General features: G+C 38.3%; 1 protein-coding gene across 1 annotated transcript in view; it reads left to right on the top strand.

The window, feature by feature from the left end:
* ADGRV1 (adhesion G protein-coupled receptor V1) overlaps positions 1-23,475 on the top strand; it is a 645,475-nt gene that overhangs the window by 482,131 nt on the left and 139,869 nt on the right. Inside the window, exon 74 of the mRNA XM_027864178.1 lies at positions 19,748-19,905. Coding sequence (XP_027719979.1) covers positions 19,748-19,905 — 158 coding nt within the window. The remainder of the gene's footprint in view (positions 1-19,747; positions 19,906-23,475) is intronic.

The raw sequence follows: 23,475 nt of genomic DNA, 5'->3' as shown, positions 1-23,475 counted from the left end.
GAGATCTAGATGGCAAAACTAAGGTTTATTATAATATATGCTTTACCATAGGCCCATAGTTCTTAATTAACTCTGAGTCAGGAACAGAGATTTCCTAAAGCTTATATAGTTTCTAATTACATCAGAGAGACAAGGAAAAGAACGCTATTTTTGGATTTATAGTCACCAAAAAGAGACAAGAATTCAGAACTGCCTAAGAGGAAAAATAAGGGTTTACCTTTGGCAAATACATTTGCAAGATTTACATTTCAAGGATAGACTTGGAAAGTTTGTATTGAGCTAATTGAAAGGGAGGAGGTTTACACACTAAAACTAAAAAAGAGAATTCCAAGTTAGAGCTGGTTGCAGATTTTTCAATAAACACAGAGAAGGAGGTCATATGGGATTTACATTCACCAAGTAGGTATCATAAATTTCTTTACCCCCATCCAGTTTCTTACATAGGTTAAAGAATAATTGGGGGTCTCAGGTGGCTCAATATACCATAAGTAAAGCCTCAGTTTTTCTATGGCTTTTCTCACAATTAAAGATAGCCATATTGAACCCAAATAATACCAAAGAATCAAACAAAATCAAACAAATCATACAACACAAGCAAGGAATGCACTCAATGAAGCGCCTGAGGCTGAGATGCAACAGAATATGGATCAGTTCTCTGCACTTGTGCTAATTTTGGCCTGACAATAAACAGCAAGAAAAAAGAGGTTCTCCACCAGCCTGCACTGCACTATCCATATGTGGAACCATTGGTTACAGCAAGTGGAGAAATTCTGAATGCTATGGATAAATTCACTGACCTTGGCAGTATACTTTCCAGGGATGTACACATAGATGATGAGGTTGATGCACACATTGCCAGAGCTGGCCAGAGGGTTTGGGAGGATCCAAAGGAAAGTGTGGGAGAGAAGAGGTATTAGACTGCCTACTAAACTGAGGGTCTGTGGAGCCATTGTGCCGACCTCTTTGTTGTATGCCTGTGAAACTGGATAGTATACCAGTGCCAGGCCAGAAAACTGAATCGCTTAGATTTGAATTGTTTTAGGAAGATTCTGAAGATTATCTGGTAAGATAAAGCATCAGAGACTGAGGTCCTTTCTGAAGTTGAACTGCCAAGCATGAAAATTCTACTGCAAAGTGCAACTCCAGTGGGCTGGCCATGTTGCTTGGATGCCAAATGTATGTTTGCCTAAAAGACTGTTTTATGGAGAACTCATATAAGACAAGTACTCACACAGAGGTCAGAAGAAGTGATACAAGGATACTCTCAAGGTCTCTTTGAAGAACTTTGGAATTGATTGTGAGATGTGGGTGATGGCACAGGACTGCCCAGCATGGTATGCCCACATGAAAGAAGGCCCTGAGCTCTATGAGCAAAGCAGAATTGCAGTAGCTCAAAAGAAACATGAGATGCACAAATTTAGAGACATTTCCACCACAAATGCTCATATGGACTATTTGTGCCTGACCTGTAGTAGAGCCTTCAAAGTTCATATTGGTCTGATCAGCCATAGTCGGACATACTGTGACTTGACCTGGACATAGTGATGTCATTTTGGTCTTTGAGAATAAAAGACAACAACCAATGTGATTGTTCATTCTGTCAAGTCCAAGAACATTGCTGAGCCTCTTAAATAACATCCACTATCACTATAAAGAGATTAGCCTAGCTATCCACACAGGAAAAAGCAAGTGAATGAAGAAATGAACAAAATGTGTTTTGTCCCACCTATGGTGTACAATTGGTTGGATGACTTTTTTTTTAATCTGTAAGTGAATTGAATTGCCTGTGGGAAAGTACAAAGTTATTTTATTGACCCAAGAGCTTCTTTATGGAACAGAAGCCCACCTTTTAACCTGACTACTGTGAGTCATGGGATGTCTACGGCCTCTAAAGACTTGCAGGAGATTATGCAGAGCATGATAGAGAAGCTATTGGTTGATATGAGGAGGCCATGATGCATTAAAAAAAAAGAAGAAGAAAATATTTAGGAGTGATGTCAAGAATGTCATCAAACAAATGTAGGATTAGAAAAAAATGTTGAGTCAGACATATAGTAAGAGGAATAACTGGATAAGCTGTATGCTCCATTGGTATTCAGGCAATGTGAATGAAAAGAATGCCAGAAATACCTCTAGCATGTTATGAACACTCCCAAGGGTGAATTTATAGGAGGACATAAACAAGATTTTTAGCTGTTAATATGGATGGGTTGCAATCTGAATTGTAGGAGGGAATACCAATAAGACCACGGAAACATTGAGACTTTAAAGTGCTTTTCTTAATGGTGCTACATAGCTTCAGTTCATGGCACATAAAATTGCAAGTGACCTATAGAAAGACCACAGAAAGATACAGGAAGACAAATAATAGTAATAACTAACATTTACATAGTGCTTGGAGGTTTTCAAATCCCATTATATTTATCATTTCATTTGATCCTCTTAACAAGTGACTTGCCCAGGTTTACACAGTGTGGGAAAAGCAGTTTTTTCCATGAACGCCTGACTGTTGTTGTTCATCCTTCATTCTGTAAGAGCACCAAGAACATCACAAGGGTGATGTTTCAATAACTAAGGGCTTGGTGGCTTTTTCCTAACTGAAGGAATATGAAGATACTGAAGACATGGAGGTATTGAAATTCACCATGAGATTTTATTGTCTGAAGCAGTGGTTTCAAACTAAGATAGAAATGGATCTCTGTGTATTAACTTAGAAAACCAAAAATTAACATTATCTATGTTCTATTGTATTTTTACTTACTTTGCTTAACATTTCCCAATTACATTTTAATCTGATGTTGGCCTGTACTCTGGAACTTTGTCTAAAAGTGGCCTGGGGTAGGCAGGTTTGACACCTCTGAAGAGGACTGGGTCAGGTTGCTGCCATGGCTTTCTAATTTTTCCACTTGAATACAAAAGGCCACAAGAAACTCAAATTCCTTCTCAGATTTCTGACCACAGACAAACAACATGGTCAACACTGGGAAACTGTGGTCAGACAAATCAGTGTGGTACACTAACTTAATCCCCTTGTTGAATATCCTTCTTCTGCACTAGCTAAGCAAACTTTCTTTTGATAACTGTTGAATAACTTACAAATATACAATTTTGTTTAGATGTCAGACTTAAACTGCTTGTGAATTGGGCCCAATTCATGACTCATGGCTAGAAAGTATCTGCGATAGGAATTGAACTCTGATCTTCCTGACTCAAAATCCACTGAGCTATCCCAATAATGACTTTTTCATAAAAAGTTGCACACAGAATTCATGGAGGACCTTCATGGCCAGTAGAGGATTTGGGTTGGTCATGCAGTGAGAATGAGGGCTAATAGATGAATAGCTCAATTATTGCACTAACATCAAAGGAGATTAAAATATGGGTTCTAACCATTAGGTAGGTCTGCTTTGAAGGCTTTACAGAAGGACATGGGTAGGAATTATATAGGATGAAAAAGTTTGGGTCGTTAAGTGGACCAATAGAGGGATAAGACCAGAAATCACTGGAGGTATTGAAATAAGTGTAACAGAGCAATGAGAATGGCCTAAAATTCAATACTGGCATAGCAAATCACTTTATTGAAAGTTGAAGGGAACAAATTTAAGTTTGTACTCTAAAAACAGTGATTGGATTGGCTTAAATGCAAATGAAGGTCATCATATAGTTTCATAACACATTGATTCTCTAGCATCTAGTAAATCTTACCCTAGAAATATGAGTAGATCCCAAACCCTGCCTGCCTAGGAGCATACTGTTCTCAATAATTTCTAAACATTTTCTCTAGAAGAAATTTCTCACTTTGTGGCACTTATAGTTTTCCTACAAATAATAAAATAATAATTTTTTTTTAAAATCATGAGAAAATAATATATGATAAAGGGAAAGTTTACAAAATCCTGTCAGTCACAATAATTCAGTAGCAAATCTCCAGTGAATGCAGGCAAATGAAGAAGCAAAACTGTTCAAATAATGAATGAAGGTGCCAATATTTTGATTATTTTTTTAAAATAAAATTGTTGGGTTATTTGGAATTTTTCACACATTCAGAAGTATCCCTAGGGAATGAAGAATACTATGCTATTCCTATTTCATTTGGTTGCCTTGAGATCCTGTTGTTGAGGTTACAGGACTTGAAAATAACAGGAACATCCTGTTGACAAAAATAAATTCCTTAAGGTAAAATATTGATGCAAGTGAAACCAATGTGTGTGTGGGAAGGGAGGCAGTGGAGGGAAGGAGGAGTGGTGCTTGATTTGTTGGGAAATGGCAAATGATTGCGTGTGTTTTAAGGTTCATTGCTAGTATGATGGCATCAGCATATTTTTAGGCATATTTATCAAAAGATCATAAATCTAGAGCTGGAACCTTTGGTCTAGCCCCTTCTGGTCTAGCCCCTTCTGGTCTAGCCCCCTTGTTTTACAAGTAAGGAAACTGAGGCCCAGGTACATTGCATTCTAAAAAATGCAATTTATTCTTTTGTTTGTGTGTGTACACATACACACACACATATATCAGTGTATATATACATACACATATATACATATATATATATTAGTAATTTAAAATTTTTTACTTGCATTTTTTTTTTAATTTGTTTGCTTGTTCTTTGGCCTTTTTTGGCCTGGACTTGGCCAAGAATCCCTGTATAGGGCAGAAGTTCTTAACCTGGAGTCCACAGACCTAAAGATAGATTTCAGGGGGGACATAAATTTGGATAGGGAAAAAATGACATCTTTATTTTCACTAACCTCAAACTGAAATTTAGTATTTCCTTCAGTTATGAATGTAGGCAATAGGAACTATACTGTGAAAGGGTCTAAGGACCACCAGACTGCCAGAGGGATCCATGACACAAAAATGGTTAAGAATCCCTGGCTTAGGGAACTGCTGGTCAGGAAGCTCCTTCTAAGAATGCAGACAAGGATAGGACTCATGGTAAGAGTTGCCTGGGCCCTTGACTCAGGCTCACACAGCCAGTATGTACTTGAACCCAGGTGTCTCTAACTCCAAAGCCAAGTCTCTCACCATGCTAGCTCTCGAGCTATTTGGTACTTTGACAAACTGATCCTTTACTGGAGTAAGTATTGCTTGACTTTCTTGGGATGGTGCATTTCCAGGTATGATCTTCAAAGTCTTACCAGGCCTTGGTACTCTCATCTATGGTGCTATCATTTAATAGCCAACTTGGCTACATGGACTTCCTACAAAATACAGAATGAAGAATGAAAAAACACATCCTGAGAATAAGAGTGGGGCTTATTGGCAGAATTTGGACTTCAAAAATGTGTATTTTCCAAGTTGGAAGCCAACACCTTACTAAAGCACTGGACCAGAAATCAATTGATATGTGGATTGTAGTCTCAGCTTTGCTACTGACCAGGGACATAATCCCAGCCAAGTCACTTGTCAACATTCACCAAACATTTACCATGAACTTAGTGTGTGAAGGTACTGTGTTGGAGGCTGAGGGATATGTAAAGATAAATAAAACTTTCAAAAGAAGGCAAGGAGGTGAGGCCACCTATTGTGTCCCAGTGGAGGGATAAAAAAGTAGGTGAGGAGACTTTTCAATGGGGCCTTGTGGGGAAAGTAAAGGAATTGGTAAACATGAATAAGGGGATTGTTACCAACAGTAGTGGACCTGATAAGATTAGGTAGCATGAATTTAAAGTACCATAGCTCAGATTAGGAAAACAGAAAGCCATCCTTAATTTGTCCATCTGTAAAATGTGGGGCTTAAACAGAATAATCTAGAAGTTCATATCTCATATTATTATTATGGAGAATGATAGCAATCTGTCTACCTATCTCTGACCTCTGTCTCTCTGTCTTTGTTTCTCTCTGTGTATGTCTATCTCTGTCTCTGACTCTCTCTACCTCTCCCTCTCTGTCTCTCTCTTTCTCTCTTCCTTCCCTCCCTTCTTTTCCTTCTCTTCCTCCCTCCCTCCCTCCACTTCTGAAGAAAGGTTCTTGGAAACTTACAGTGAATTGAAGTTACTGATGTGACACCTTGATTCCCTTTCCTTATCGGTACAAGAGGAGAGGGAGGTATCCATCCAAAGCAGTGGTTTTCCCTAGAGAGGCTCTCAAACTAGTTAGGGACTTTGGTCCAAAGGGGATGTTTTTGGCTATACAAGATTTCTGTGAGGCGATACAAATGTGAGTAAACTCCTTGGTCTTATGATCAGGACCTGTATCATTGGGAATAATCTAGAACTAAACTGGTGTTTCAGACTGTATCAACTTATGTTCTCCAAGCATTTGTGGACGCTGTGTGAAAAGAACAGAGGGAAGGCTATTTTCCTGCCTCCGTGAAAGATTATAAACATCAACTAATACCAATATGGAGAGGCAATTGTGGAGTAGTAGATTGAGATATGATCTCTGAGTCAGAAAGACCCGGATTCAAGTCCTGCTTCTTGGCAGTGTGATCCTGGGTAAGTCACTTAACTTCTCACTGCCCTAGGCAATTCTCAGACCATAAGTTATAGGGCAGATGCTGATCTTCACTGACAGAGGATGTTCTTTCTGGAGATCTGTCCACAGATGGAATCATAGTTCTAATTTTAAAAAATAAATATCAATAAAGTAAGACAGGTAGAAAGTCCTACCCAGCCTCAAATCTCAATTCTTCTATGAAACTTTCCACTCCACCTCAATTATCTTTGTTCTCTGAACTCATATGGCTAATGTTCTTTTCCTTGACCCTCTGCATTGATATATACATATGAATATAATTAATATTTAGATAAGAAATGTTTTTTGAATTGAAATAGGTAATAGTTTCCATTGTTACAATATGAACCTTTGAACTGATAAAATTTTAGATGCTATTTTGTTTTGCTAACTCTTCTCATTAAGGACTAATAATGTTTAATGTTTGTTCAATAAACAAATCAACAGATTGGGAACAGAATAGACTATATAATCTTGCAGATATTATCTCATTATTACAATATAATATATAATAATTCATATCATATATGTAACATAACAATAGTCATTTTTGTGTATATATACATATATATGTATACATACATACATATACACACATGTCCTAAGATAACAATAGCTTTATATACTTAATGAAGGGATTCTGCTATTTGGAAAATTTAACAATTTAACAATTTCTAGGTTGTTAAATTTTCCAAAAGTCTAGATCTTTTATATGACTTTTTAAAAAAATTAATTATTTCGGATGGACATCTCTCTGAAATGTACTCCTTAATTCCCTGCCTTCTTCACAGGGATATGGAATATAATTTAAACTTATCTTAATGAAGCAGTTGTGATTATGAGTATGAGTCATTATCATATATGTGTACTTCGGATAGTATGGGACATAGGGTTACAGTATTCCTAGAACTTGTTTTCATGAAAAAGAAATGTCAGCTGGAATTTTGCTTCTTTTTCATAAAGGTTTCCTGAAGTATGTACAGCTGTATTGCCTCCTTAGTAGTAACATGACTACCTCCTTGCAGAATTAATTAATCAGTGAATCAAAAGATCAAACAGCCATATCCAAAATGATTTTCTTGGCCCCAAAGGAGGAAAAAATCACTTAACAGTTTATACTATGCCTCTCAGTGCCCTTTGTCTTTTTAATTCTCATTCAAAATATTATCTGTCAGGGGCAGTTAGGTGGCGCAGTGGATAGAGCACCAGCCCTGGAGTCAGGAGGACCTGAGTTCAAATCTGGCCTCAGACACATAATACTTCCTAGCTGTGTGACTCTGGGCAAGTCACTCAGCCCCAATTGCCGCACACACACACAGAGAAAAAAAATTAATAATATTATCTGTCATTATCAAAACATTTGCACAGAGTGTGTTCATGAGATGTGAAAAAGGATCTCTCATTTCAAGAATTTCTGCTGTGGCATTTGGGGAAAGACTTCCTCTAAGACCTATAAATTATTTATCAGAAAAGATGATATGTCCTATGAAATGATGAAAGAAAGAAAGAAGGGGAGGCAGGAAGGAGAAAAGGAGAAAGGCAGAAGGAAAAGAAGGAAGGAAGGAAGGAAAGGAAAAAAGGTTCAAGAACCAAATCATAAAGGCCCTCCATGGGTAAAATCCACATGAACTTAGCCAACAATACAGTGACAAAAAAAAAAAAGCAACATACAAAGGGCTGAGTCATAAGGATTTGTTTGTGGTTTATGTTGGTGATTCAGAACTGGGTCATCTTCACCAGAATTACATAGGGATTATCCTTTAAGAATCTAAACTTTGTGACAAATGTAGGTTATGCAAGGACATGGTAGAAATTGTGCAACGCATCAATGTAGACTTTAAAATTTTAGCACCTATAAAATACCTAGCAAGAGATGACCTGGTGGCAAGAATTATTCACCAAAAGCTTACTGGGAATACAGGACTCCAAAATATCCAGGAGAATTTCATCTATAAACTGTTGTGACCACTGCCATATGCCAAAATATTGCTGTAATCACCTGGACATTACATCTAGCCATAAAAAATTAAGAATGTTTTAACTTATGATGCCATACCAAATACTCTTAATCTCCAAGCTATATGGAACAAAAAAAAAATTCTTCAAAATATAAAGATACATCAAAGGAAATCAAAATCCTGGGGGCATTGGATGAGGTCCATATATTCTCTTACTCAAGTTGTACTAATTATGCTTCTAAAGAACCTACAAAGGATGCATTTATATCATAATACTTATATTTAATAACTAATAGCAGTTATTTTAGTGACCTGTTTAATAATAATCCATAAGTATTATATATAAAAGAATAATATTAGGACTTATCCCAGGATATATTCTATCTGTGCCTCCATCAAAATAGATGATAAAACTTACATTTATCTAGTGCTTTAAGTTTTGCAAAGCACTTTACATACATTATCTTATTTGAGTCTTAAAACAATCCTTAGAAGGAGGTGCTATTATTATTCCCATTTTACATAAAAGCAAACTCAGGCCTGTGGAGATTAAGTGATTTGCCTAGTAAATGTCCAAAGCAGGATTCAAATATAGATTTTCAGAACTTGAGTCCATAACTTTTTCTACTATCTAGGGCAATCGATAGAATACTGGACCTAGAATCAGGAAGACCTGAGTTCAAGTGTGACCTCAGCTATTTACTAGCTTTGTGACCTTATGCAAGTGACTTAACAGTTTTCTCATCTATAAAATAATAACACCTATCTCTGGTTTGTTGCATGGGTCAAATGAGATAATAATGTGTGCAAAGTTTTTCACAAACTAAAATCTTAGCTATCATTATTAACTCAATGAAGACTGCTCAGTGTTCTTTTAGCATTTTCTCACCAATCTTGAGTTTCAATTTTTCTTTTCTTTTGCATTGATTTATTTTGGAATTCTATTTTTTGTTTTCCTTCTTAATGTAAAGATGGTTCTCCTTGGTAGAGAAAACAAATAAAATAAAAGGTTAGTAATTCACCCTCCTTTCTGTCAAACTATTATCTCCATCCTGTCAGCCCCCGGCAGCCATTTGGGCTGGTCATTGATCTTCCTCTCACACCAGCATAGGTAAGAAAGCCCTTTATGTTCTTCCTAGAAAATTTGTCACAAACCTCAGCTAATCTTAAGCTTTAGCATTGCTGACACTATTCTTCTGGATCAGCAGACACTTTTGTTTTGATTTTCAGTTACCTGCCCTAGGTTCCATCTTCTTTACATGTCTTTTTAGAATCTAAGTTGATCAGTTAATTCCCAATGGATGTATATTGATTATGTAAGCAATTCCCCCTTCTCTTCCTCATCAGAATCCCTTACATGAGTCATCAGAATTATTCTTAAATTAATAATTACCCTTATAAAATTTTAGGCCCTGAAATTCCACTGCTGAATAAGGCCCCCTCTTTGCTACCAAAGAAGTGGCCATAACCTGGCTATTGTTATGAGTTACTTCTGGGTTCATGAGCTAGATGCCTCGGGACTCTAGGAGGTCTGTTTCCAGATAGGTGAAGTTTTACTTCATAGTCCCAGCTTCTTTTGGACAGGGACCTTGTACACTTTAGAGCTTCAGAAAAATGAAGTTTTTTTCTTATTCCCCATGCAGCCTAGCATAGTACTTTGAACTCTATATTTGTTGATTGATTGATCTGAAATAAATATGAAACAGTGGATTCTTTTTTTTTGGAGGATACTTTTCAAATATTAGCTCCAACCATGCAAAAATACCTTTGGATAGATCTCTGCATAAATCATGGGAGTAATTTTAAAATTCTAGAAGCAGTGGTGGGAAAGAAACTTATTGTCTTTCCCTAAGTAATCTAAGAGTACGTGTACAATTTTATGGCCATAGTAATAGTAGCTAGCATTTATGTCAGTGTCAGACCCTATGCTTGGCTCTTTACAGTTATTATCTCGTTGGATCTCTACAGCAACACTAGGAGGTAGATGCTGTTATTATCCTCATCCTACAGATGAGGAATCTGAGGCAAACTGAGGTGAAGTGGTTTGTCCAGCTTCAAACAGCTGGCGAGTGTCTGAGGCTGAATTTGGACCCAGGGCTCTATCTACTGCGCCACCCCACTGAAAACAAATTAGATGTCCGTAACTTGGGGAATGGCTTAAAAAAATTACAGTACGATGACCACAACACGGAGCTGAGCTCTGTGTAATTATAATGACCAAGGTTGACCTCAGGGGGAAGAGTTGAGAAAATATTCAGATGTGGGAGATGACCGCATAGGACAGAGCACACACACACCACCACATTTCACAAGGTCGATGTGTTGGTTGGTTTTCAAGTGCTTTTTTTTTTCCTTCTGTAATTTTTGTTGGAAAAGAAGACTTATTGGGTGGGGACAGGGCTGGAGAATAAACTGAGATGTGAGTGTGGCTAAACTAAAGATGCCAGTGAGAATAGGATTTTAAAAACAAAATATCTGTGTATGAACACAACAAGGAAAAAGCACCAAGAGGGCCCTGCAGCAGTCACTACTACTTAGGTGAATGGTATTTCTGCATTCTCAAGTAAGTTCAATAAGATCATCATCTTTGGGAATAAAAATGAATTGGGCACAAAAGGAGTATTAAAACCACAAGCATTCTATTGAGTTTTGTTTATACCTGACAAGCATCTTCACAATGAATAACAGCTGTATTCTCCAACCACCATGGTCAATATTAAGACATACAGTCCGTTCCTGTTTGCACAGATTTCCATCAGTGATGACTAGTTATCTTCTGGTTACAGGATAAACTTGATAATAAAAATGAGCAGTCAACTTTTTTTAAAAAAAATCATCCAGATCAAACAGTCTTGCTGAAGTATCCAAGTAAAGAGGAGATTATATTTAAGTACACTTGAAATAAAAAATAATTCTTCATAAAGCATCTCTAGTTGAAGTAGCATGAAGGAAACATAACCTGGACCATATCCCATGTTAATTCAGAAGACCACTTCTAAATGTGTGTATCTTGGAAATTCCTTTTAGATCTAGGTTGGAATGAGGTAGCTACTGAAATCCCTTTCCATTCCTAAAGTCTGTGATTCTGTGACTCCCTTAAAAAAAAAAAAGGCTATAGAACAGAAGCTTATCTTCATCAATTATATTTCCCCAACATATATCTCAAGTTCTTCTTTATATGGATATTGAAGTAGGAAGTTAGTTTTAATATTGACTTTGTCCCCAACCAACTAGATGATACTGGGCTAGCCACTAGAACTCTCTAAGCTTCTTTTGCCCCATTTATTAAGTTACAGAATTATAATGCCTGCTCTGCCCAACCTTAAGGGAGTGTTAAGGCGGTAAGTCAGACTAAAGAAGCATTTATTAGGTTTCTATTATGTGCCAAGTGCTATACTAGGAGATAAAGGAAACTCTCTTCTAGACACAATCTAATAAAAAAAACCCTCATTATTGTAGGCTCTTTGGGAAGCATACACAAATAAATATAATACAATACATTAAGCATATACAATATATAAGCATACACAAATAAATATGAATATAATACAAAATGGAAAGGACTATGAGAATTCTGAAGAGATGAAGATTACTTCCTAGTCTGGGGATCAGGGCAGCTTGATGGAGCTTCTCATTTGATTTAGGTCCTGTAGGAATAGCAAGATTTCAGTAGGTAGGGATAGAAAGTTTCATAAGATGATAAAAGTATGGGATGTGTCTGTGAAATAGTAAGGAGGCCAGTGGTACAGTGAAGGGAGTCTTGGACTTTGAGTCTGGAAGACATGAGTTCAAATCTTGCCTTAGATACTACCTAGTTGTAAGACCCTGAGTAAGTCACTTAAGCACTCTCAGACTCAGTTTCCTCATCTGTAAATTGCATATAATAATACTACCTAGATGTGAGCCTGGGTTACTAAGAGTTTGGTAGTACCCTAGACCAGTGGTGTCAAACTCAAATAGAAAAGGAATCTACTAATCCATACATAAGGATTCCTACAGGCATCATTTTGTCTTAGTTGTAAAAATATGATATTGTCTGTTTTATTGTATTTTTATTTATTTGTTAAATATTTCCCAATTACATTTTAATCTGGTTTGGGCCACTTTCAGGAGTAGTGTGGGACACTTCTGTCCTAGACAGTAATAGGGAAGTTAAGAGCAAGGAAGAGGTTGGGGGGTGATAGAGATAATGAGATCTGTTTTGGATATGTTGAATTAAAGATATCTATAAAATCCTAATTAGAAATGTTCAGTAGGCAGTTGAGATATAAGACTGGAGGTCAGGAGAAAGATTAGCACTAGACAAATTGATCTGAGAATCATCTGCATAGAAATGGTTATCAAATCCATGGGTGCTAATGATATCGCCAAATGAAGTAGAGGAAGAAAAGAAGACTCAGGACAAAATCTGCAGTTAGGAGGTATGATCTGGATGAGGTTCCAGCAAGGAGACTGAGAAGTAGTCAGAAAGGAGAGCAGTGTCACAAAAACCAGGGGAGGAAGGAGTATCGAGAGAAGAGGATGACAGTGTCAAAGGCTGCAGAGAGCTCGAGAAGGATAAGGACTGAGAAAAGATAATTAGATTTAGCAATTAAGACATCATTGGTAACTGGCCAGATTAGTTTCAGTTAAAATGAGGTAGGAAGCCAAACTACATCCTCTTATAATCTTCTCCGTTAGGCTGTGACCTCCTTGAGAGCACAGACTATGTTTTTGCCTTTCTTTGTATCCCCAATACTTTGTATAGCATCTGACTCATAGTAGGTGCTTAACAAATGCTATTGACTAACTAAAATTAATTTGTTTCCCATTAATTAATTTGGAGCAAAACATGCTCAGTACTCTGAGGTGTGAGGTCGGGGATCACTAGTGATTGGAAAGAAGGTAGGAGAAAAAAAACCAGAAGAAAAATAACAATGTCTGTCTGTGACTCAGTGTAGAAGTTCTGGAGATGTTTTGAAGAGAAACTAGCAAGGGTTAGAGACTATTAATGAAGGGAAAACTTACACATGAAGAGGAAAAGAGCAAAAGTTAGTCATGTTCAAGAAAAGAGCCAAAAAGAGTGTTTATTTAGCAGGGGAACAAAACAATAACTGGAAACTACTGTAGATGCTTTGAAACTAGATGGACTGGTAATTACTAGTACTACACTATATTTTTTCCCTTTGAAAAATCAATTCCACATGGCCTTTCTCTATTCTTATGGTATCTGGTCTCTTCTTAAGAAATACTGCCAGTGGGTTAATTTTGACTACGCCCTTAGCACTCTTCTGTGCATAGTATTTGATCTGCTCATTTCTTAACATTATATTCAGTTTTTCCAAGAATTCTGTTCCCAGCCCCATTTCAAAACCTGTTCTGACATTTTCTAAATGTGTTCAACATTTCCTAACTCTAGACCTCTGACATATACTCATTTCTCAAATTATTGCTATACTATCATTTTACCCAACCAAGGTATGTTAGATTCTTTGTTGAGGCTGCTTCTTCTCTCCCTTGGGACATAGTGCGTGGCTGTTATCATAGTTAGCTTCTGTTTAGACATGAATACTTTTGATGAATCCTGCTGGAAGGCCTATTCAAATGTTGTTGGTCAGAAATTCAGAAAGGTAGCTGTTATCCCTGAAGAGATGGTCAAAGTGAGAAGTTATCAAATAATTCTTTCAGCTGATGTGGTATGTTTAAAGGGGTGCTGAAAAACTTGGCCTATTTCAAAATTCCTCCCCTACCCCACCCCTCATTGGTGTGCCATGAAATGAAATTCCCATGAGTTAGGAGTCTGCGATGGATTTGACTACAAAGATATCAGGGCTATTTAGAAAGGTAGTAAGATTGTCACCTGCAAATAATCCTTTTAACCATCTGCCATTTGACCATCAGGGCAGATTACTTTATTTGGATGGGTCCCTACCATACGCCTTTTGGAAGAGTAAGGCATGAATCCCTTTAAGTAGAATGGAGATGTATTGTTAGATTGCCTCATGTCACCCAGGTTCTCTCTCCTATGAAAATAGAAAGCCAGAGGTTAGTTCACTTTTACCCTCAGTTAATATAGTCTGTACTAAATAGATTCCAATGTTGGACTTCTTATCATTGTTCATTCCATATGGAATTTTGTTGTGAGGGAGGAACCAGCTGTCAGGCCTGAAACCCTTCTGTTTTGTTCTTCTACTCCCTACACACTCATCATAGTGACCATTCTTAGGATTTCCATGGAAAGAACTGAGGTTCTGGGGGTTCCCAGCCTCAGTTGCCCATATTCCATTCTCTCTTCTGCCTCAGTTCACCAGTTCTCACCCTTTGGCACCATACCATTAAGAACTTCTGGTCTTCATGCTTTGCTACCCTCATTCTCTGCTCTCACACCAAACCACATACCTGAAATACATTTAATTACAGCCTCTGCCTCTTTATCTGTACTTCTATACTTACAACGCGCAGGCCAGCCCCAATGCTGCATGCACCAGAACTCTGCCTACTTCCTGACACCCCTGACTAGCCAATGAAGTATGAAATCCATAACAGCTAACATTTATGTAGCACTTACCATGTGCCAAGCACTGGCAAATATTATCTCATTTGATCCTCACAACAACCCTAGGAGGGAGGTGCTATTCTTATTCCCATATTAAAGATGAGGTAACTGAGGCAAACAAGAGTTAAATGACTTTTTCAGGGTCTACAGCTAATAAGTGTCTGAGGCCAGATTTGAACTGAGGTCTTCCTGAATCCAGGCCCAGAATTCTATCCACTGTGCCACCTAGTTACCCTTTGCAAATGTTTCCATAATGGTAAGTGGTAGGGAAGAAATCTTCCTGCTCAGATAGCATCACCTTCATCTCTTCTCCTTTCCAAGCCCCCAAAGGTCCCAATCTCCTGACACTGGTATTGAAGATATTTGTTCATTAAACTGTACCGGCCGCGCCGACCTTATGCCGGCCGCGCCGAACACTCCTCCTATAAGGAGCAGGCTGCCAGAGTCATACTCACTCATCAGTCTTCGGTCCTCAACCGGATAAACACACAGAGACAAGCCATCAGGAGGCGCCAACACCAGAGCTTTATTCAGAGGCCATCACAGCAAGGCCAAGCAGGAAGGCCAGAGCAACAGAGCAGGAGCAAAAAGAGAGGGCGTGATCTGACCACGCTCGGTTCCTTAAGTACCTACTTAGCCCCTTCTCCCCAGCCCGCTTACTAGCCAATGATTGTAGGGTCAGATACCGGAAGGGGCTGTCTGAGTTTAGCACACCAAGGGAGAGGGAGTGACGCAGGAGGCTAGGACCGGATACAGGAAGGAGGCGTCTGGGATTAGTGCATAGACAGAGTATGTGACCTAGGAAGTCAGGAAGGTCACAGGAAGGAGGCGTCTGGGGTTGATGTTGCGTATAGGGAGGGGACTAAGCAAAGGGAACTCAGTCCTCTGCCATCCCACTCCCACATGGCACCGCCCCTTGCCTCAGGAGCACAAGCTCAGGCTACTTCCTTGAGATAAGCACCCAGCTTATCTCACATAACACTCCCCACTGCCTCAGGGCTTCTCTGTACCCAGCCCATCCCAGTTCAACACGACTCCGCCTACCACAGCCCCTGCCTCGACTTCCAAATACCCAGATCTTACCCTAATCTTGCCACAGCGCCCACCTGGCAGTTGCCAACATCAGACAGTCCCTCACATTAAACACCTGTTGTGTACAGAGCACTGTGCTAGGCACTGGAGGATGTACAACTTTAAGACAACTCATTGTCTGTGCCCACATGAAACTTAAAAGTTTAGGGGTTTTTAACCTAGGGCCCATAAATGTGATTTTTAAAATATATTATGATAACCATATTTTAATATAATTAATTTTCTTTGTAATCCTATGTAGTTTATTCTGTCCATTTCAAAACATTATTCTGAGAAGGATTTTCTAGGCTTCTTCAGACTCCCAAACGAGCCCATGACACAATAATAATATTAATAATAACTACCATTTCTATAACACTCCAAGGCTTGCAAAGCATTTTGCACATGTATCTCATTTAAAATTAAAAAAAAAACAAAACATCAAGAGCTCCTGGTCTAGAAAGAGGAGGAATGGGGGGGGGGGGGAAGTACATACAAAAACATGATATTTAAGTGTGTTAAAGAGTTATAAAACAAAGAAGTCCTGGAAGAAAGCCTTTACTGAGTGAGATAGAAGTGGGGGAGGAGAACAGGGAATGCTTCATGGTGGAACTAGAATGTGAGTTGTACTTTAAAGAATGGGCAGGATTTCAGCAGGTGAGGAAGATTGAAGGAGGGCATTCCAGACCAAGAAAAAAGTATGAACAAAGGTGTAAAAGCAAGACAATATTCTGAGAATGGGGGGAAGTAGGGGTGGCTGAGGCAGAGAGGAAACCAGTTTGGGTAGAACCTAGAGTTCTAGTTCTAGCATGGAAGAAAGTAGTATGAGATGGGGCTGAAGGTTCAATTGTATTATACTGTAAAGGGCTTTGGATAAGGATAGAAAAGTTTGACCTTAAGTGCCAGGCAGTAGAGAAATACTGAAAAATTTCAACAAAGAAGTGATATGACTAGATCTGTGATTAAGAAAGATTCTTCTGGCAGGGCTCTGCCAGCTGGATTAAAGTGGGAAAGAGTGAAGGCAGGTAGACCTATTAGTAGATGTTTATAGCAGTCCAGGCAATGAAGACATTTTGGCGAGAATATAGAGTAAAGACAGACAGAAGTGCTGTTGTGGAGGTATATTATTTTGGGCAGAGTACCCACAGATACCCTATGTAGACAAGGAGAGGAGGAAGGGAAGGAAAGAAGGAAGGAAAGAAGGAAAGAAAGAAGGAAAGAGCTGTGTTGTCCAACTAGAACTGGCCAGTTGGGTCCCCAGTGGGGTAGGTTATGCTACTCACTGTTGTCTATCCTTCATTCTTGAAGAGGACCATGACATCAGGAAGGTGGTTAAATGGAGGCATTAGGTCAACACATCTTTTTCAAGTTTAGTGGTGAGAAAAAAATACAAAGAGACAAAGAAACAAAATGGACAGGATATAAAGGTTGTGAGAAGGCTTTTAAAGGAATAATATTTGTAGGTAGATGAGGGAGAGCCAATAAAAAGGGATAGATTGAATATCCCAATGCCCTCAAACATTTCCACTTTAAAGACAGAGAAATCTGCAGCATTAGAGGAGACTTGTGATCTTTTTATTTTCAAGAAATGTGGACAAAAAGTAGGGATTCACTACTGAGCTTTCACTTTAAAATTTGAAGTTAATATGAACTACTAATATGTGCTAATTCTGTAGCTTCTTTTTTTTTAAAATTTCTTCAGTTGTTCATTTATTGTGATTGAAAATACTTGCCTGCCTTAGAAGAATGGGAGATTCAGAATAGGGATAATGGAGCCATAACTGGGGGATTTTTGTGCCTGGGAACTCACCACTGTCAAAAAGTCCAAAGTTTTGGGGAGACTGGTTAAATGCAACAGAGGTCAGGTCACCAACACTCCCTATATCCTGCCTCCTGCCCCAGGACTAACTTTCTAGGATTGACTCTGCAATCTTGGCTTCCTGTTCATTCAGCTCCAAAACAATCTGGCCTTCAGTTTACACATATTTGGACCCTGATTTAGACCCTGTACCTGTGACTCTTCCAGCCTGGTGATTGCCCTTATTTTTTGTTCAGCCCCTTTCAAGGAATAAGACACTAGTAGACTGTGAGCTCTATGAAGGCAAGGACTTTCTGTCCCCAAACATCTAATGCAGTATTCAATACCCGATAAATGCTTAACAAATGTTTGTATATTCAAATTTTTAATTGAACTGAAAAAAATTCCCTCTACTCCTCTTATAGTTTATATTTAAATTATACATTATATATATTACATTATATAATATCATATTTATTATATCATATTATATTTAAATATAGGTTATAGCTTAAATTTCAAGCCTTACTATGGTTTAAGGATGAGCCATAACGATTTGTTAGCTTTTGTTTGATTATGTAGCATTTGATCTTGCCAAGACAAGATACTTCGGTTGAACTTTATTTAAATTCGGCCAACGCAATTCTTCCTCTGGTGATTACTTGGTGTCTGTATGCCTGTGTCAACATCTGAATTGGAATCTCTTGTAAGATTTTCAAGAGCAGGGACTATGTCACTTTTCCTGTTGTTCCCTCACAGTGGTCTCAGATTGCAGATTCAAATAATGACAGAGCCTGTTAAAGCCAATATACACATGCACAGGTGATCAAAGTTACCTCTATTTTTAGTACTGTGATATCCAGGTTCAAGGGCATTCATGTTTGCCTGTTATATTGAATTTGGGGCCCATTAACTGGAAATCCCAGGTCCCAAACATATTGATGAATAGGAGGGAACTTTAGGCACAGAGCCACCAAATTCAGTTCTCAAACTTAAGATATTTATCTATGGACCATCTCTTTATAGATGAAGATCCTAGAGCTTAGATATCTCTTTGAATGAGATAAGAGTTACAATTGACCAGAGCCATGCAAACCATGCAAATAGAAATAGTCAAGGATCTCCAAACTGCTTATCATTGGAAAAATTTATCGCTTTAACAACAAAAATTTCCTGGTGATGCTATATGCCTGTGAAAACCTTATAGTAATTTTTTAAAAAGAAGTTATGTAACTTCCTTGGGAAGAGGAATCTATTATAATAAATTTATGCCAGTAACTGCTTAGATGCTGAATATATGTAAATATTAAGACCATTTTCAGCCTTTGATGTAAGCATTTTGGTATATTCCAGGTGGATCTAACATTCTGAGGGTGGCATTCAATTGCCTTTGAATATTTCTATAGTGGCCTTAGACCACATTATTCAGCTTTATCTTTCAAATATTTTATTAAAATTTCAAAAAGTTTCCAAGTGATTGAAAATTACAAAACTACCATCAGATTAGTCTAATACTGATAAGACCTCATCTATTCCTAAACTAGGTTATTTTCTAGTTAGTGTGTATGTGTGCTGTGTGTGTGTGTGTGTGTGTGTGTGTGCAGTGTGGATTTTAAAAACTGATAACAAAAGCAGGGATGTACCATCTTAGAATGGCAAATCCATCTTAGAATGGCCAATCCATTGTTTTACTGCATGAAGTTATAAAAACCTTAAAACATGAAAGATGCTTCCAGATCTTTTACTCAAGATCTTCACTCAAGCTAAGCTCCAATTCAGATAGGGAAATCTGCCTGTGTAAGAGTCCCAAATTAAATAGAAGGTAGATCATTAGTTCATTATTTTGAAGGATATACCACATTTGTATTCAAGTATTACTTTTCTAAGTGCTGAAGTAAAGAAAATGTCTCCAATCCTTCTCTCTTTCAGATGTTTTATCCCAAATGTCTATGCAGCTCTCTTCACTGCTGCTCTTATTCCCTTGATGTGTCTTGTGGTAGTATTTGTGGTCTTCATCCATGCCTACCAAGTGAAGCCTCAGTGGAAAGCTTATGATGATATCTTCAGAGGACGAACAAATGCTGCAGGTATGAGATGATAAAGTGGGGCAGTTCTTAACAATAAGAAAGAATGCTAGAACACAGTGTTGACCCATTTTCATCATAACAGGAACTGTAATATTACCCATTAGTCCTATTATCTAGCTCAGGCACTGACCATTAAAGTGAATGGTAGGCTGAACTCATAGGCCAAGAAACAGGTTTCTGATTTTCCTTCCTCCTCGAGGTTGCAGGAGTCCCTTCTTGATTCCTTAAGCTTGTAAGCAGGTGGGATGTCAGAATATCTGTTGTTCAGGCACTAGATATAGTGTGCCAAGTTTCAGATTTTCAAGGAAGTGATACTCAATCCTGAGGAAACCCCCTTACTAGTTATTTAGAGGCCTCTGCCATATGGGCAGGTCATGACCTTTGATCAGTACAACAGAACAGCCAGTCAGAGGATGCTGTGTCTACCTTATCTGTGTCTCAGAAGATAACATTTGAGACTTCCTAACTCCTTTCTCTCTGGACTTTCTATGGAAGTACTTCCCTGTCATTTCTATTGCAAGTAGGTTTCTTTTGGTTTCTTGCTGGTTTCTTTTCCACAGTGCTCTTGGACTGTATCATTCAGACAGCGTTTCAGGTATCAGTGGTTAAGTAAACTGCCAAAGAATGGGTGCTTAAGGAATGGGTTTCATATATTGGAGTTCCAGCAACTCTTCCATGATTTGTGAAATATCTTCATTCCTCTCAGGTTTCAAAATCTTCTTTAGAGTCAGATATACTCCCAAAATGTCCTTCAGTGGTATCTTTTGCATTTGGAGAGCTGATTTTGCTGACAAATGTGCAAAAACATATGTAATCAGACAATTTCATAAGTGACTACACATGTCTGGATGCTTAAGAACTCAAGTTTTTCCAGCCTAAATTGGCATTCATTTTAGTTCATTTTTTCCTTGCTGAATCATACTTAGCACAGGTTTTTATGATCTCCTTCATTTTTGGTTAGATTAGACTCCCTTTGGATTCTCTCAGCCAGGCACAGCAATAACAACACACACCTACGCACTTAAAAATAGCTCAGAGAAGGGTGGGGGAGTGGTTGGCTGGGCAGGCAAGGAGAATCTTTAGCCTCTTGATGTGAATGCCCAAAGGACAGTGGAGAAGGATGTCAGAAATTGCAAGCATTCCATCATTCCAATTATGTTGCGCTTGTAAAGATCATGGAATATACTTATTTTTCTATATTCTCTTATATATGTATGTGTGTATGTATTGTTTTATCATATAGAATGCAACTTCCTTGAGGACAAGGATTTTTTATTTTTATTTTTTATATATCCAATGCCTAGAAAGGTGTTTGACACAGTGGGCACTTTATAAATGCTTGTTTATTGTGGCAGATAGAGCATGAAAGGAGAAGGAACATGTAAGGATCAGAGGAAGGAGCTGGGTATTTTTAGTCTGTAGAAAAAAAGGCTCGGGGGGACATGATAGCTGTCTTAAAGTATTTGAAGAGCTGTCATATGGAAGAGGAATTAGACATGTTCTATTGGGTCCCAGAGGACGGAAGCAGGAGCAAAGGATGTAAGCTGCAAGGAGGCCAATTTAGATGTCAGAAAAAAATGTCCTCACGATTAGAGTTGTCCATCAGCACAAAGTCCTGCCTCTCAAGGTGCTGAGCTGTCCCCACTGAGAGGTCTTCATGCAGGGATTGAATGGCCACTTGTCAGGTTTTAGTGGCAACTCCTTTCATGTAGGGATTGAATTAAATGGCCTTGCAGCTCCCAAATTCTTTGATTCTTTGGAGGGTATACTTTGCTATCTTCCTTTACTCATCTTTTGGCTGAGAGCTAGTCTTAGAACCTAGAAAGGACAGAGAAAAAACAGAGGAATAAGTTCCCCCTAATAAAGAGAGAAAAGATAGATTATTTTGGGAGCCTTACAATTTTGTTCTTCATGGCCATCTCTTTTCTTTTCTTTTCTTTTATTTTGGTGAGGTAGTCAGGGTTAGGTGACTTGCCCAGGGTCACATAGCTAGTAAGTGTCAAGTGTCTGAGGCCGTATTTGAACTCAGGCAGGTCCTCCTGATTCCAGGGCTGGTGCTGTATGCCCCGTGGCCATTTATTAAAGGAGGTTCCAGTGGCATTCTCCAGTCGTAATGCTTACATGTCATTTATGACCAAGATTGATTTTTAAAACTCAAAAGACCAAAACTGTCTCATGCCTTTCTTTGTATCTTCAGAGCTTAGCACTGTACCTGGCACATAGTAGGCATTTAATAAATGTTTATTGACTGATTAAGTGACTTCATGTGGGTAGAAAACAGGATACACCTTGAAAAGGGCTTTTTGGGGTTATGGGATAATTTTTGCAAATAAGATAGAAACAGAGAGGCCTAGTGAAAAGAGCAGTGTCCTCAAAATTAGAATTCGCAATAAATTAAAATTAAGCAAACATTTATTAAATACCAATAGATTAGACAGCTAATCTAGTAGCAATAAATACCAATATTCTAGACAACTAGTCTCGGGGCAGCTAGGTGGCTCAGTGGATAGAGTGCTGGGCCTGGAGTCAGGAAGACTCATTTTCTTGACTTCAAATCTGGCCTCAGATACTTCCTAGCTATGTGACCCTGGGCAAGTCACTTCACCCTCTTTGCCTTAGTTTTCTCATCTGTAAAATGAGCTGAATAAGGAAGTAGCAAACCACTCTAGTATCTTTGTCAAGAAATGGGGTCACAAAGAGTCAGACACGACTGAAAAATGACTCAGCAGCAACAAATAGAGTAAACCCTCATTGCTTCTCATTTGAACAATTCCAATAACTTTCTCCTACCTTTAGGCTTGTCTATCCCCAGTCTCAATTTCATTTCATATGCACTGTACTTCTAACCTCCACATGTGCAGCTTTTATCTGTCATACTCCTCCTCAAAATCTTTTAATGACTTATTACTGCTTTCCAAATAAAGTTCAGACTCCTAAGGCTGCCGTCAAAGGCCTTCCAACTTTCAGTTTTTGCAACTATGTTTCAAATTGTTCACTTTTACCTGTAATGCACACCAGTCAAAGTGAAATCTCTTCCATATACCTGTTCCACTCTTTTCTGCTGCCAGTTTTTTGATGACAGTATTCCCTATGCTTGAAATGCCCTTTCCTGGCCATTTCCTTTCTTTTGGAAGTCTCCCTATCCCATAATGTCCAGTACAGATGCTACTTCCTTCATGTCTATACCCAATCATCAATAAGCTTTATCCCCCATGGAAGTCTCAAAGCATTTTGTTTATCCTATTCTTTGACCATGGTACTCATGGTTTGTTTTGTAATGGTACATATCTTAACTACCCTCCCTAATTATAATCCCCTTGAGGTCAGAGACAGTTCCTCATTTTTTTATTTTCCAGACTACATACCAGTCAATGGCTCTGCTAACAGAGTGCTTTACAAATCGTTGATATTTAACAAATATTTATCTAATAATACAAAATTGATCTGAAAGATGGAGTTCCCCAAACAATTACTTATATGAGGAATCTGTGATTTCATCAGTGTGGGGCAATAAATATCTCATAACCCGTCTATGACTTAGTAGATAAGTTCCAACACTCAAAGTGGTGG

This window comes from Vombatus ursinus, unplaced genomic scaffold, assembly GCF_900497805.2.
Source record: "Vombatus ursinus unplaced genomic scaffold, bare-nosed wombat genome assembly UNPS02014774.1, whole genome shotgun sequence".
Lineage (NCBI taxonomy): Eukaryota > Metazoa > Chordata > Mammalia > Diprotodontia > Vombatidae > Vombatus > Vombatus ursinus.
The sequence above is the reverse complement of the archived record's forward strand: the minus strand, read 5'-3'. Positions and strand labels throughout refer to the sequence as shown.